General features: G+C 46.4%; 1 protein-coding gene across 1 annotated transcript in view; it reads right to left on the bottom strand.

Moving 5' to 3' along the window:
- LOC145343701 (protein kinase C-binding protein NELL1-like) overlaps positions 1–14,726 on the bottom strand; it is an 828,548-nt gene that overhangs the window by 611,642 nt on the left and 202,180 nt on the right. Inside the window, exon 10 of the mRNA XM_080189909.1 lies at positions 5,519–5,592. Within this exon, the coding sequence (XP_080046035.1) occupies positions 5,519–5,592 (74 nt within the window). The remainder of the gene's footprint in view (positions 1–5,518; positions 5,593–14,726) is intronic.

The raw sequence follows: 14,726 nt of genomic DNA on the forward strand, positions 1-14,726 counted from the left end.
TCTATGCATCCTCCTCTGAATCTGGTGAACTGGTGCGATGACAGTAATCTCGATGTCAAACAAAAGAGATTGTCATTGACTTCAGGAAGCCTAAAGGAGAACATGCCCCTGTCTACATCAATGGGGACAAAGTAGAAAGGATCGACAACTTCAGGTTTTTAGGTGTCCAGATCACCAACAACCTGTCCTCATCCCCCCTTGCCAAAACAATAGCTCACCAATGCCTCTATTTTCTCAGAAGACTAAGGAAATTTGGCATGTCAGCTGTGACTCACCAACTTTTACAGATGCACCATAGAAATCATTCTTCCTGGTTGTTTCACAGCTTGGTATGGCTCCTGTTCTGCCCAAGGCCACAAGGACCTTCAAATGGTCATAAATGTAGCCCAGTCCATCATGCAAATCAGCCTCCCATTTCACTGCCTTGGCAAAGCAACCAGCATAATTGAGGACCCCACGCACCCTGGACATTCTCTCTTCCACCTTCTCCCACGAGGAAAGAAATACAAAAGTCTGAGGTCACATACCAACCGACTCAAGAACAGCTTCTTCCCTGCTGCAGTCAGACTTTTGAATGGACTTAACTTGCCTTAAATTGCTTTTTCTCTACACCCTAGCTACGACTGTGACACTACATTCTGCACTCTTTCGTTTCCTTCTCTATGAATGGTATGCCTTGTCTGCATAGTGTGCAAGAAACAATACTTTTCACTGTATGTTAATACACGTGGCAATAATAAATCAAATCAAATCAAAATCTTCAAAGCTTACCCTCCCACCCAGCTTTGTGTTATCTGCAATATTATTTATTACTTAGACGTTGAGAAATTGCAGAAATACAAACAAAAAAAATGCTGCATAAACTCAGCAGATCTGATTCATAGTTCATTCAGCATTTTCTGTTTTTTCAGCACCTGCAGGATTTTACTTTTATTTTTGAGGTTGCAGAACTTTTAGGTGCAGAAAGGTCTGAGTGTCCCGGTTGATGAAAAATCAGTATGCAGGTGTAGCAAGTGATTAACAAGCAAAGGGAATTTTGTCATTTATTGCAAGAGGCATGGAAGATAAAAGTTGGGAGATTTTGCTATCATTGTGCAGGGCATTGCTGAGGTCACATCAAAGCACTGTATACAGTTTTCATTTCCTTTTTTGAAAAAAGAGTATATAATTGTATTAGAAGCAATTCGGAGAATCTTCTAATTCCTGTGATGAAGGGATTTTCTTACAAGGAACAGTTAGACAGGTTGGGGCTTCATAGAATCCTTACAGTGTAGAAGGTGGCCATTCGGCCCATCGAGTCTGCACTGACCACAATCCCACCCAGGCCCTATTCCCATAGCCCCACATATTTACCCTATTAATCCCCCTGACACTAGGGTTAATTTAGCATGGCCAGTCAACTTAAACTGCACATCTTTCGTCTGTGTGAGAATACCAGAGCACGCAGAGAAAACTCACAAGTACATGGGGAGAACGTGCAGACTCCACACAGACAGTGAGCTGAGGCCAGAATTGAACCTGGGTCCCTCATGCTGTGAGACAACGGTACTAACCACTGTGCCACTGTGACTTAATCATTGATGTTTAAAGGAATATAGATCTTGGCAGGAGTTGAGAGGGTGGATGTGGAAAGAATATTTCCCTAGTGGGAGAGACAAGAATGAGAGGGACACAGATTAAAAATAAGGAGTCTCACACTTAAGGTGGAGATGAGATGAAAATTTTTCTCTTAGAGGTTTGTTCATTTCTTTTTTTTATTTGTCTGTGGGAAATGGGTGTTGCTGGTTGTCTAGCATTTATTTCCCATCCTAAATTGGCCGAGGGCATTTGAGAGTCAACCACATTGCTATGGCTCTGGAATCACAGGTAGGCCAGACCAGGTAAAGACAGCAGATTTCCTTCCCTAAAGGACATTAGTGAATCAGATGGGTTTTTTCCACAATTGACAATGGTTTCGTGGTCATCAGTAGATTCTTAATTCCAGGTATTTTTTATTGAATTCATATTCTGTGGAATTCTCTTCCCCAGAGTGCACTGGAGGCAGGGTCGGGGAATACTTTTTAAGAGTGAGCTAAGTAGTTTCTTGATGATCAAGGGAGTCAAGAGCAGGTAGACAGGAAGATAGAATTGAGACCATCATCAGATCGGCCATCTTATCAGATAGCAGACCAAGCTTGAGAGGGCTGAGCGGACTACTACTGTTCCTAATTCATATGGAGATACGTTCATAAGCACATGTGGATGGCACAGTGACACGGTGGTTAGCACTGCCACCTCACAGTGCCAGGAACTGGGTTTGATTCCAGCCTTGGGTGAATGTCTGTATGGAGTTCGCATGTTCTCCCCATATCAGATGCTCTAGTTTCTTTCCACACTCTAAAGATGTGCAGGTTAGGTGGATTGGCTAGGCTAAATTTCCACTTAGTGTCACAAGATAAATAAATTGGGGAGAATTAATGGGATAAATAGATGGGGTTATGGGGATGGGGTAAAATGTTAGTCGGAGAATAGGTGCAGATCCAACGGGCTGAGTGGTCTCCTTCTGCACTGTCGGGATTCCATGAGAAAATCATCAAGGTGTATTGCTCAGTGAGATGGTAGGAGAATAATTCCTGCCTCTGGTCACTTCTGCACTGGACTTTCAATGGAGAGGTTACATTTCTTTGTTGCAGTTCCTAATGCTCCATTGTACGTGCGGCCATTAAATTCATACATCCAGCAAACGATGCTGTCACATTGTACCTACTTGCTATTCTTGGGACAAGCTTTCCACTTGTGGGATGGACAAGACCAGGCAAACTGATGCTGGTGCCAGATCCAAGACATTCAACACAAATTGTCCATCAAGAGGTTATCGCTGACCAGGAGGGCAAATCAAATTAAACAAAACTAGAACCTCGAAAGCAAGGCATTCAGCATATCAAAAGTCAATAGTTAAGTCTGATTATTTGTAAGAAGCCCAACAACACCAGGTTAAAGTCCAACAGGTTTATTTGAAATCACAAGCTTTCAGAACACTGTTCCTTCATCAGGTGAGTGGAGAGATCGATTCATAAATACAACATATATATAAAAAGACACAATTGCAAGATAATTACAGATTAGATTCCAATTATCTTTCAATTGTGTCTTTGTCTATATAGTGAATCTTCCTCTCTACTCACCTGATCAAGGAGCAGTGCTCCGAAAGCTCATGATTCCAAATAAACCTGTTGGACTTTATAACCTGCTGTTGTGAGACTTCTGGCTGTGCCCATCTCAGTCCCAATGCCAGCATCTCCACATCTTGTTTATTGGTGTCACAAATAGGCTTACACAAGTTGGCACTGCAATAGTTACCATGAAAAATCCCCCAGCAACCACAGTCCAGAGCCTTTTCAGGTACACTGAGGGAGAATTTAGCATGACCAATAAATCAAACCAACACATCTTTCAGAGTGTGGGAGGAAATCAGAGCACCCGCAGGAAACCCGCGTAGACACGGGGAGAATGTGCAGACTCCACACAGACAGTGGCCCAAGCCAGGAATCAAACCCAGGTCCCTAGCACTGTGAGGCAGCACTGGAACGTGGACAAAAAGAAGTGCATAGCGAAATACAAGATAATAGCGTGCAATGGTAATGGAAATCCTTAACCTGCTGGCTCAGTTTTAACTTTGTTATTAGCATCAAAAGATAAAGAATTGAGGATATATCCTGAATAATGCAGAAAAAAGACAAGTAACGGAAATTGTAAATGGCAAGGATGTAGCGCCAAAATTAATCCATATTCACAATAGTGTAAGGAAGGCAAAGTTAACAAGCAAAACCATATCATTGGAAGGAAAGCAGGGAGAGTACAGGGGCATTCTGCAAGTGAGATTTTTGAACTGAACCAGAAATAAAACCAGGTATGCATTTACAGACAGCACTCCTTGCTGATTTCCTCTGTGGAGATGACAGGCCGTTTGCTTTTTACAAGGGAGTTCTGTTCACAGAGGTCAGTTGTTTGTAATGCGCACTGAATGAACGTTAGTCCAACATTCAGAGTCACCTCAGAATGACTGCTCCAATCCCCCACGAGTGGCCATGTGTAAATCGGTGTGAATTAGTCAAGCAAATGCTGCCGGTGCTACACCCCTGTTCTTCCCTGAGTGAGAAGTCTCACAACGCCAGGTTAAAGTCCAACCTGTTGTGAAACCTCTTGCTGTGGTTACCCCAGTCCAACGCTGGCATCTCCACATCATGACCTCCCTGAGTGTCACAGTAATGCCTGAGTGCTCTGGTTTCCTTCCACAGCCCAAAAGTGTGCGGGTTAGGTGGATTGGCCATGCTAAATTGCCCCTTCGTGTTAGGAGGACTAGCAAGGGTATATGCATGGGGTTATAGGCATAGGGGCTGGGTGGGATTGTGTTAGTGCAGCCTCGATGGGCCGAATGGCCTCCGTCTACACTGTAAGATTCTATGATTCGAGGATTCCGCATTTTTATTGGGCGTGTCAGCGTGCAGTTTGACACTGCTCCAGAAAGCAGCAGGCTAAACGGACTGTTTTGTTTCACGTACGATCATTTACTGTTCTTTTTCGTAGGCTGATGTGGAATGTTATCGTTGGAGGATTTGAAATCTCCAAGATGAAACCAATTGAAAATGGTCACGTTGAGTTTAGCTGGATCTGAAGACCCTTCGAGGAGCAGCTCCTTGCAGTCTCACCCTGTTCTGTATCACGCGCTTAACAATTTCAAACAGCCCCCCCTTTTAATAAATCTTTTCTTTATTCGTTCATAGGATGTAGGTGTCGCTGACTGGGCCAGCATTTATTGCCCATCCCTAACTGCCCTTGAGCCGAATGGGTTGCTAGGCCATTTCAGAGAGAATTTAAGAGTTCGTATTGTTGTGGGAATAGAATCTCTACAGTGTAGAAGGAGGCCATTTGGTCCATCGTGACAGCACTGACAACAATCCTACCCAGGTCCCATCCCTGTAACCTTTCCCCCCCCCCCACCCTGTATTTACCCAGCTAATGCCCCAAACACTGAAAGGGTAAATTCACCATGGCCAATCCATCCTAACCTGCCTATCTTTCAGACTGTGGGAGGAAACCGGAGCATCCGAGGGAAACACACGCAGGCTTGAGGAGAACATTGAAACTCCACACAGACATTTACCCAAGGCCGGAACTGAATCTGGGTCGCTGTGAGGCAGCAGTGCTAACCATTGTGCCACCGTGCCACCCATATATGGCCAAACCAGGTAAGGATGGCAGATTTCCTTTCTTAAAGGACATTAGTGAACCAGATGAGGTTTTACCACAACTGACAATGGTTTCACGGTCACCATTAGACTTTTAATTCCAGATTCTTATTGAATTCAAATTCACCATCTGCTGTGGTGGGATTCAAACCTGGGGTCACTAGAACATTACCTTGGATCTCTGGATTACTAGTCCAGCAACAATACCACCACCTCCCCACTCTGATTTAATTTGAGATAATTGGGTGATGGCGTAGCGCAGGAGAAAATAATGACAAGCTCATACTTACTCTGCACTCCCGGCAGTTGGTCTTCAACGCTCGCTGTCCTTCGGCAAGTTTCTGACCCCCATAGAGACAGATAGCTGCAGAATCAAATAGAACAGATTGCTCTCACATATAATCTGTCAGTTTGGAACAAAGAGCAGTATATAATCACTCTGGTGCACTGTCAGAAATGGTTGTTACAAGTACTATATAAGCACTTAACTACGACAATATATTAGCCAATAATTGAATAGCACGAACAATGATTACAAGAGTATAGACCCCACGGGAAATAATTTATGAAAGGGACAGTCCAACACTGTTTCGACACAGCCCATCAGATTGTCTGTGCTGTGTGTGAACAGAGGTCGAATTGTTCAACTGTGCCATGACAAAGTGACCTGGGTTGAAATCCCAGTCTTATTGGACTTACACACCAGGCTTCCTCTGACAGCATCTTCCAGAGATCCACCCTGCCGGTGAATAAAGCAGAAGTTTCCATCTTGCAGAAAGGAGGGAAATATAATTGCAAAACAGGACAAGTTGTTAAGTGAGGCCACGTTTCAGCGGTCCCAGACCAGTGATTAGCTGAGGACCATAGTCAGGCCTGTTGACAATTAACCCCCCCCCGTCAAACCAGAATCCAAAACAACCGGCAAGAAATAACAGAAACGTGATTCGACATCACTTGTCTCTCAGGCAGTTCTGAAATACGGCCAATTCCGACCAGGGATTCTGGGACCTGCCTCGGGTCAGATTTCAGGGCGATTCCAAAGCACCAGAACAGAACACAGACAAGAAAACAAGCTCTGCTTACGATTTTATTTTCTGGCTGGCCCACTAGCCTCAGCGACCTGGCAAAGTCCATAACAGCTAGTCAGTGAAAATCAAATCGCTTTGCTGCTCTCTTTACTGAATGATCTCTCTCGAGGTTAGTGTCGGGGGCACTCAGATAACCCTGCTCGCTGAGACAAAAAGGGGCCACTTCAGCCAAGGAGACCGGGACAGGGGGAGGAGGTGAAAGTCAGAGAAAACAGGTATGGGGAGTCATTTCATGGGCCACAGTTCCTCAAAGAGCATCTTCCTGGAGGCCTATAGATGGGCACAAGCTATTAATGTAATAAAGTAAGCAATAAAAACTTGCATTTATATAGCACCTTTAATGTCGTAAAACTTTCCATTTAATTCTTATGAAAAAACTGTTACCATATGCCAGCTGGTAGGTGTTTTGTGAGGTTTTATCTAGACTACACAGACATAGAAACATGGAAACCTGGAAGATAAGAGCTGGAGGAGGCCATTCAGTCCTTCGAGCCTGCTCCACCGTTCATCACGATCACGACTGATCATCCAACTCAATAGCCCAATCCTGCTTTCTCCCCATAATCTTTGATCCTGTTTGCCCCAACTGCTATATCCAGCTGCCACCTGAATGCATTCAATGTTTTGCATCAACTACTTCCCGTGGTAATGAATTCCACAGGCTCACCACTCTGTGGGTGAAGAAATGTCTCCTCAACTTCCAGAGTGCAGAAGGAAGCCATTCGGCTCATCGGGTCTGCACCAGCCACAATTCAACCCAGGCCCTGTCCCCATATCCCCACATATTTATCCCCCAGACACTAAGGGGCAATTTAGTTTGGCAATCCACCTAACCCACACATCTTTCGGAATGAGGGAGGAAGCTGAAACCACCCGGAGGAAAGCCCTGCAGACACAGGGAGAGTGTGCAAGCTCCACACAAACAGTGACCCAAGGCCAGAGTCGAGTCCGGGTCCCTGGCGCAGTGAGGCAGCAGTGCTAACCACAATATCATCATACTCCCACAAACATAAGCATGAACCACTTCCTCTGCCATTGGTTTTAAAGAGATCCTAAAGGAAGAAAAAGAGAGAGAGAAGGATAATTCTAGCACTTAAACCTGAAATTGTGCATTTAAATGGGCCAGGATAATTGATCACAGCTTCGAGACTGTGAATGACAAAGTAAGGACAGCATTAGACACTACTCTTTACACAGAAGCAATTAAATAGCTTGGGCCAGTTTGTAAGGAAATTGGACTGAGATACAGATAAACCCCTTTCAGTGAAAGCCAGTGTTGCGAAAATGACAGCGCAGGTATTCCAGAAGGATTAAATGTGCCAAAGAACTTTCTTCATTCAAACTAATCTTGTGACCTTCCGAAGAAGCTGCAACCACCACCTTCACTGATGCAGTTTACATTGCTGCTGGGAATGGTGCTGGCTGCTAAAGGCATCAGCAAGACTTGTTAGATTTGGCACTGACACTGCGGTACTGAAGGAATGCTGCATTATCAGAGGCACCACCTTTAGGGTGCGACAATAAATCCCTATCCCATCTGTCAGCCAGTTCAAGTGATGTAAAAGATCCAATGGCACCATACAAAGTCAAAAGAGTTCTCCAGGGGTCCTGGAATTAAAAATAGAATCATAGAGTCTGCACTGTGCAGAAGGAGGCCATTCAATCCATCGAGCCTGCACCGACAACAATCCCACCCATGTCCTATCCCCATAAATCCACATATACACCCTGCCAATCCCTCTGACAGTAAGGGGCAACCTAACATGGCCAGTCAACCTAACCCGCACATCTTTGGGAGGAAACCCACGCAGACACGGGGAGAATGTGCAAACTCCACACAATGCAACCGATAACTGACCAAATAGCCAATAACTGCTTGTGGGATTTAATGTGTTAAATTTGTGGACATTGCTAACTACGCTTTGACAGTAACTCATCGATTGTGAAATACTTTGGGACATTCTGCAGACAATAAATTAGATAAAATAATGCAATTTATATTTTTTAAACTAGCAACATTTGGCACATCCGTCACTGGAACATTTGAAGAATATCAGTAAACCTTGCAAGGAATGTCACAGTCACATTCCCACACACAGACAAACATTGATGCAAGTTTCACATTTGCAATAGTGGCGCAGTTCCACAAAATTTTATAATCCACACATAAATAAGTTAAAGTCAAGGATAAGAGACTGGCCAAGTACTCGCAAATGACAAACTCATTGAGGTCAAAAGGATTAAAGCAGTAAATCACAAGTCAAATTGCAACATGAGGGAAAAAAATCAACTTGAAGCCAGAGAGAATCCAATGTCTGCCTTCAGAACAGGGTGAATAAAATTTAACTGGTTCACTTTCCGGATCAGTTTGACTCTGGGAAAGGGAGCTGGAATAGCCCATCTCTTTTTGATGTGAGGTCTGAATTCCAATTTAAAGCTTTAAATCATGACAGGCGCACTGGAAAACCAGCACATTTCCTCATTTCAAACAGCACACTGTGGAAAATCACCACCCTTATCATTGCTGGAGACACGCAGCACCATTAATGTGAGAAACATAGAACACTACAGCACAAACAGGCCCTTCGGCCCACAAGTTGCGCCAATCATATCCATACCTACCAGGCCTATCTATAACTCTCAACCCCATTAAATCCCGTGTACTCATCCAGAGGTCTCTTAAAAGACCCCAGCGAGTTCGCCTCTACCACCACCGACGGCAGCCAATTCCACTCACTCACCACCCTCTGAGTGAAAAACTTACCCCTGACACCTCCTCTGTACCTGCTCAACATATACTCAATCAATCATTACGGGAGTTCAAATTAATCTATAAGTCTAATCAATCACGGGTTCAACAGAAATTGGGAAGCATAATCATTAATGGTAGGAACTAAAGGTATAGATATAGATTTCTGACAATGCAGAATGAGGCCATTCAGCCCATCAAACTTCCGCCAACAGCAATTCCACCCAGGCCCAATCTCCGTAACCCCACGTATTTAACCTGCTCATCCCCCTGAAACTAAGGAGTAATTTAGCATGGCCAGTCCACCTAACCATACGGACATGGATTACTGCTTTATTTCTTACCAGGTGATCTTACTGGTTTGTGATCGGTGCAGTGAGTCGGTAAGATCAGGCAAGAGGCGAAAACTCAGCTTCGCGCCCAGTTTTTCACCTCTCGTGATGTTACTGGCCTTGTTTTGCCATAAAGGGCACAAATTTTCAATACTCAGTGGGTAATTTAAATATCATTAGTGAATCCTGCATGGCCTAGGGTCACTTGTCCTTACCTGCTCGCTCGTCACGGTCCTCACCGGCGAGGATCTCATCTGGTTCTACCAATGGGAACCTGACATGATGGCCTCGCCAGTGGGACTGGATTCAATTGAAGCCCTCCAGGTGACTGGGGGCAGGACCGGGCAGTGCCTCTGAGACATTGCCAGTCTGACACCCTGGTAGTGCCCTCTGGGGACACTGGAACTGCCCACTGGTCACCTGTGGAGTCAAGGGAGCAGTGCCTGAGGGGAGAAGTGTGCCCTGAAAGGGGCGAGGCCTGAAGGGGTGGACCTCATGACGGGGCACAGGGCCATGATGGGGAGATGGGGGGAGCTCTGTTGGATGGTAGAACTCCGTCGGAGGGTAGGGCAAGTGGGTATTCTGCATTTGGGGTAGGGGTGTGATCGGGGAGGTGGTGCGCCAATCGGCAAAGCTGGCGATTCACCGGACCGCCAATTGGGGAGGGGTAGGGTAATGTCTTGGGGGGTGGTGCTAGCTGGGGATGTGATTGGGGTGGAGAGTTAATGTCCAGGGGGTTGGGTAGAATGATGGATCTCACAATGCATTGTGTACACACTGTACACAGTGCACTGGGAGATCAGTGCACCTACGCAATGCCGCCCCTAGAGCTCAGCAGCCGGCTTCCGGGTGAGAATATCTTCTGCGCACTCTCCCTGATGGCAAGAATCACATTTGAGCTTTTTTTTTTCTAACGACCATACAATTGTATCTGGGAGTTTGCCCCAAAAAATGGGTGTGATTCTCACCATTTTCACAGTTGTTCGGTACTTTGGTTTTTTTGGTAAGATCATCACCCTCTTAGGATAGCAAACTGTGCTACTTTCATTCTTTGTGAAGCTTTCTAACAAAAGCTGTCAAAAAATGCAGTACACACACAAAGGGAGCGATCTGGCAAACAAGTCAAAAACTCACCATGGCTGCCAAATCTCATGAGAGAGCCAAAACAGGGTTTGTGCCAACAGGATCTCGAACTGAGATCCTCCTCAGCTCTTTGTCAGTGATGTGACCAGGTTCACATCCAGACATGGGCATGAGTCTGATTTCCATGAGTATTCAAACATTTTAATATTAGTAAAGGGACTTACGTTGTAGCTTGTTCCCACAGTGTACACTCCCTCCCAACCTCCTGGGGGCGGGGGGCGGTGGTGGTGGTGTGCGTGTGTGTGTGCGTGGGTGTGTGTGTGTGTCGTGGTTCCTGGAAGCCCTGGGGTGTTGAAGGACAAGGCTGACCATTGGCCCCTGGTAACCTCACAGTACCCCCACAGCAGGGCCCCTGCTGTGAGGGGCAGTTCCAAGGGGCCAGTGTCAAGGGGGCAGTGCCGAGGGGGTCCCCTTATATGAGGTGGGGAGGAAGAGGAGGGAGAGGAGGGAAGAGTGCCAATGTCCGTGTGGAGAGGGCAGGGCCCGGTGCGGGATGAGGAGTGGACCCCGTTGCCTATGAAGAGAGGGGGCGGCATGACTGTAAAGGAGGAGAATGCCAGCAATACTGCCATGATGAGTGGGGGCAGAGTGTCTCCCGATACATGGGTGGTGATGGGGTGCAGGGAAGCCGATGTTGGGTGATGGGTGGAGGGGGTGGGGAATTGCCCCAGTGCTTGTGCGGTTATTCTCCGTGTCAATGTGGTGAGGCGGGGGGACTGGGGAAACCTATTTCAAACACAGATCAGGGCACTCTTTAAAAGATGGTGCCTTGATGGAGTCAGCCTTGCCAGCTCTGTCAGTCCCCACACTGCCAAAGTGATGGCTTTAGCCAAGTCCCCAGATTCTCTGTGAACCGAGTGCTAGAAGTTCTGGGCTATTAGCTCAGCCGTGCCTCAGGAGAGAAACACACCAGTTTTCAGTCAGATCCTGAACTTCTGGGCAACCTCGCCAAGAGCTGGGATTCTCCCATGTTGCTGCAGTGAATGGAACATTGGCTGAGTGCTGAATGCTCTGTTCACGCTGGCAACGGGGGGCCAGAGCGTAAGAGATTGGATTCTGGCCTCTGACAAATTTCCCAACAGCACGGTGGTTAGTACTGCTGCCTCGCAGCGCCAGAGACCCGGGGACAACTACGGCCTTGGGTCACTGTCTGTTTGCACATTCTCCCTGTGTCTGGGTGGGTTTCCTCTGGGCGCTCCTCCCACACTCCGAGTTAGGTTGATTGGCCATGCTAAACTGTCCCTTAATGTCAGGGGGGATTAGTTAGGTTAAATATGTGGGGTGGCGGGGATTGGGTCTGGGTGGGATTGTTGTCGGCGCAGGCCCGATGGGCCAAATGGCCTCTTTCTGTGGCAGAATTGGTGATGTTTGGAAGAAACTAATGGGACAAAACATCAGAAACACTCCGGTGTAAAATTTTGTAGCAATTCTCCCGATGGCGGGATAATGGTGGGTGGCATTTCAGCAGGCTGGGGGCGTGAATATTATTTGCATCTTATGAATGCTTATTAAAATAGCTACTTGCCGGCATCCTGTTTTCATTCACTCTGGTGCCTGGGGTTGGGGAGTATCAGGGTCCCCTTCCCCTCCTGGTGCCACACACCAGTGAATATCTAGATAGAACCATGCTGCGGGACTCATGTAGCCCCCGCAACAAAGGACCAAAGTCTGACCAGGGGCCGAGTGTGTGGTGAGACCATGGGGGAGACAAGACGTGGGTGAACAATGTGGAACGAAGGCTGTGCAAGGAGGGGGTGGGGGAAGGGAAAACAAGGAGAGCTATGTGGTAGGGGGCTGTGCGAGGAGTGGAGGAAAGGGCGAGGGCTCATGATAGCACAGTAAGGAGTGTCACAACACCAGGTTAAAGTCCAACAGGTTCACTTGGTAGCAAAAGCCACTAGGTTTCAGAGTGCTGCTCATTCGTCAGGTTAGTGGGAGTTCTGTTCACAAACAGGGCACATAAAAAACACAAACTCAATTTACAAAATAATGGTTGGAATCCGAGTCTTTACAGGTAATCAAGTCTTGAAGATGCAGACGATGGGAGTGAAGAGAGGGTTAATCACAGGTTAAAGAGATGTGTATTGTCTCCAGCCAGGACAGCTAGTGAGATTTTGCAAGTCGCGGGGGTTTCAGACAGTGTGTCTTTACGCGCCCTGTTTGTGAACAGAACTCCCACTTACCTGACGAAGGAGCAGCGCTCTGAAAGCTAGTGGCTTTTGCTACCAAATAAGACTGTTGGATTTTAACCTGGTATTTTGAGACTTCTTACTGTGTTTACCCCAGTCCAACGCCGGCATCTCCAACTCACCATAGCAGGCAGAGGGACATGGAGGTGGACAAAGAAGGCAAACAATGGAAGGCAGAGGGAAGACAATGGGGAGAGATGCTGGATCCCAACATAGCTGCATTAAATTCAGGCAAGCAAAGGAATCTAAGCGATAGACTGGACTCCTCAAATAAGGGACTTGGTGCCAAAAGGAAGTGCTGCCTTTTCTCTAAGGCTTCTCGCTTTTTGCTTCTAGTTTCTCGACCTGTTGCACAGTCTCATGAAGACAGGTGGGCCGGACAGAGTAATATGGGTGAGTTGGACTAGTGTTTAAATATGAAGCCGGGACCTTTGAACACACCAGCGGAAGAGGGACAGACGCATCAGCTGTCAACCTTCCAGGAGATTTGGAGGGGATCTCATCTGTGAATAATTAATTAGGTCCAAGCGCAGAACCTGCAGTGGGATCCCACCACTCTGACCAGCGGGAATGACATTACTGGAGCTGGCGGCAACCATGCTTGGTCTCTACAATGGAGAATTCCGCCTTAAGTTCTGCCACCTCGGCAGTTCTAGTTGACACCTGATCTTTCACAAGGTTAAAATATGAAGTGTGGGTTGCCCTTGAATTACTCTGGTGAGATCAAGTCACTGCACAAGAATTCTGGCCAAATCAAACCATCTCTGAACAAACTTGGGACTAATCTATAAACTGGCTGATTATTGTGTGAAAGTGATCAAAATTTCTGCAAAATAATAGTGATTTTTTTTAGCAGTAATCACTCAAGCCAGGGAATAGCTTCTGCAGTGGCTAAACAGAACTCGCTGAGCCCTGCAGGGACAAACTAGGAAACTCCAGTCAACAGATTCTGTTGGTCAACTGCAGTCCGTCACTAAAAAGAGGTAAGAGAATTTAATGGGCAGCACGATGGCCCAGTGGTTAGCAATGCTGCCTCACAGCGCCAGGGACCAGGGTTCAATTCCGGCCTGTGTGGAGTTTGCACATTCGTCCCGTGTCTGCATGGGTATTCTCCTGATGCCACTATTTCCTTCCACTGTCCAAAGATGTGCAGGTTAGGCAGATTGGTCATGCTAAATTGCTCCTTAGTGTCAGGACATTAGCAGAGTAAATACGTACAGTTACGGGGATATAGCCTGGATGGGACTATTGTCAGTGCAGGATCAATGGGCCAAATAGCACTAGAACGATTCAAAAATAAAGTAACTGTAACTTTGGAATAACAATTGAAGTTGAAAAAGACAGTTGGCTGCCTGGGTTTCCTCCCCCAGTCCAAAGATGTGTGGGTAAGGTGGATTGGCCGTGCTAAAATTGCCCCTTAGTGTCAGGGGGGCTGGCTAGGGTAAATGCATTGGGTTATGGGGATAAGGTCAGGGTAGGATTGTGGTCGGTGCAGACTCAATGGGCCGAATGGCCTCTTTCTGCACTGTAGGATTCTATGATTCTTGAATTTAGCATAGTTCAAGACAATTCACTTAATTCTGGATAGCTATGATTCCAGATCATTCTAATGATTCAGTCACAATCTACTGATCCTCAGAAAGGAGGTGTTTTGCAAAGGTCCCCTTCCAACATGGAGCATTGCTAAACAGGAGCGTGGATCACAAAGGGAGTGATAAAATAGTCCAGTCCTGTCAACACAAACACACTTATCCAATGAGGTTCCATGTCAATGGATAGCACCTTTCCAAGTCAGCCCTACAGACTCTAACAAGGTAGACTGCTGAAACAGAGCAAATGAGATTGAACATGGAAAGCATATTAAATTATTTACAAAGAAGAGTCTCATTGGGCATGAAACTTTAACTCTGTTTCCCTCCCTCCCCCCACCCCGCAACAGACGCTGCTAGATCTGCTGCCTACAGCTTCTGTTTTTATTTCATATATTGACAGCATGG

This window comes from Carcharhinus amblyrhynchos, chromosome 6, assembly GCF_965287045.1.
Source record: "Carcharhinus amblyrhynchos chromosome 6, sCarAmb.v2.hapA, whole genome shotgun sequence".
Classification (NCBI taxonomy): domain Eukaryota; kingdom Metazoa; phylum Chordata; class Chondrichthyes; order Carcharhiniformes; family Carcharhinidae; genus Carcharhinus; species Carcharhinus amblyrhynchos.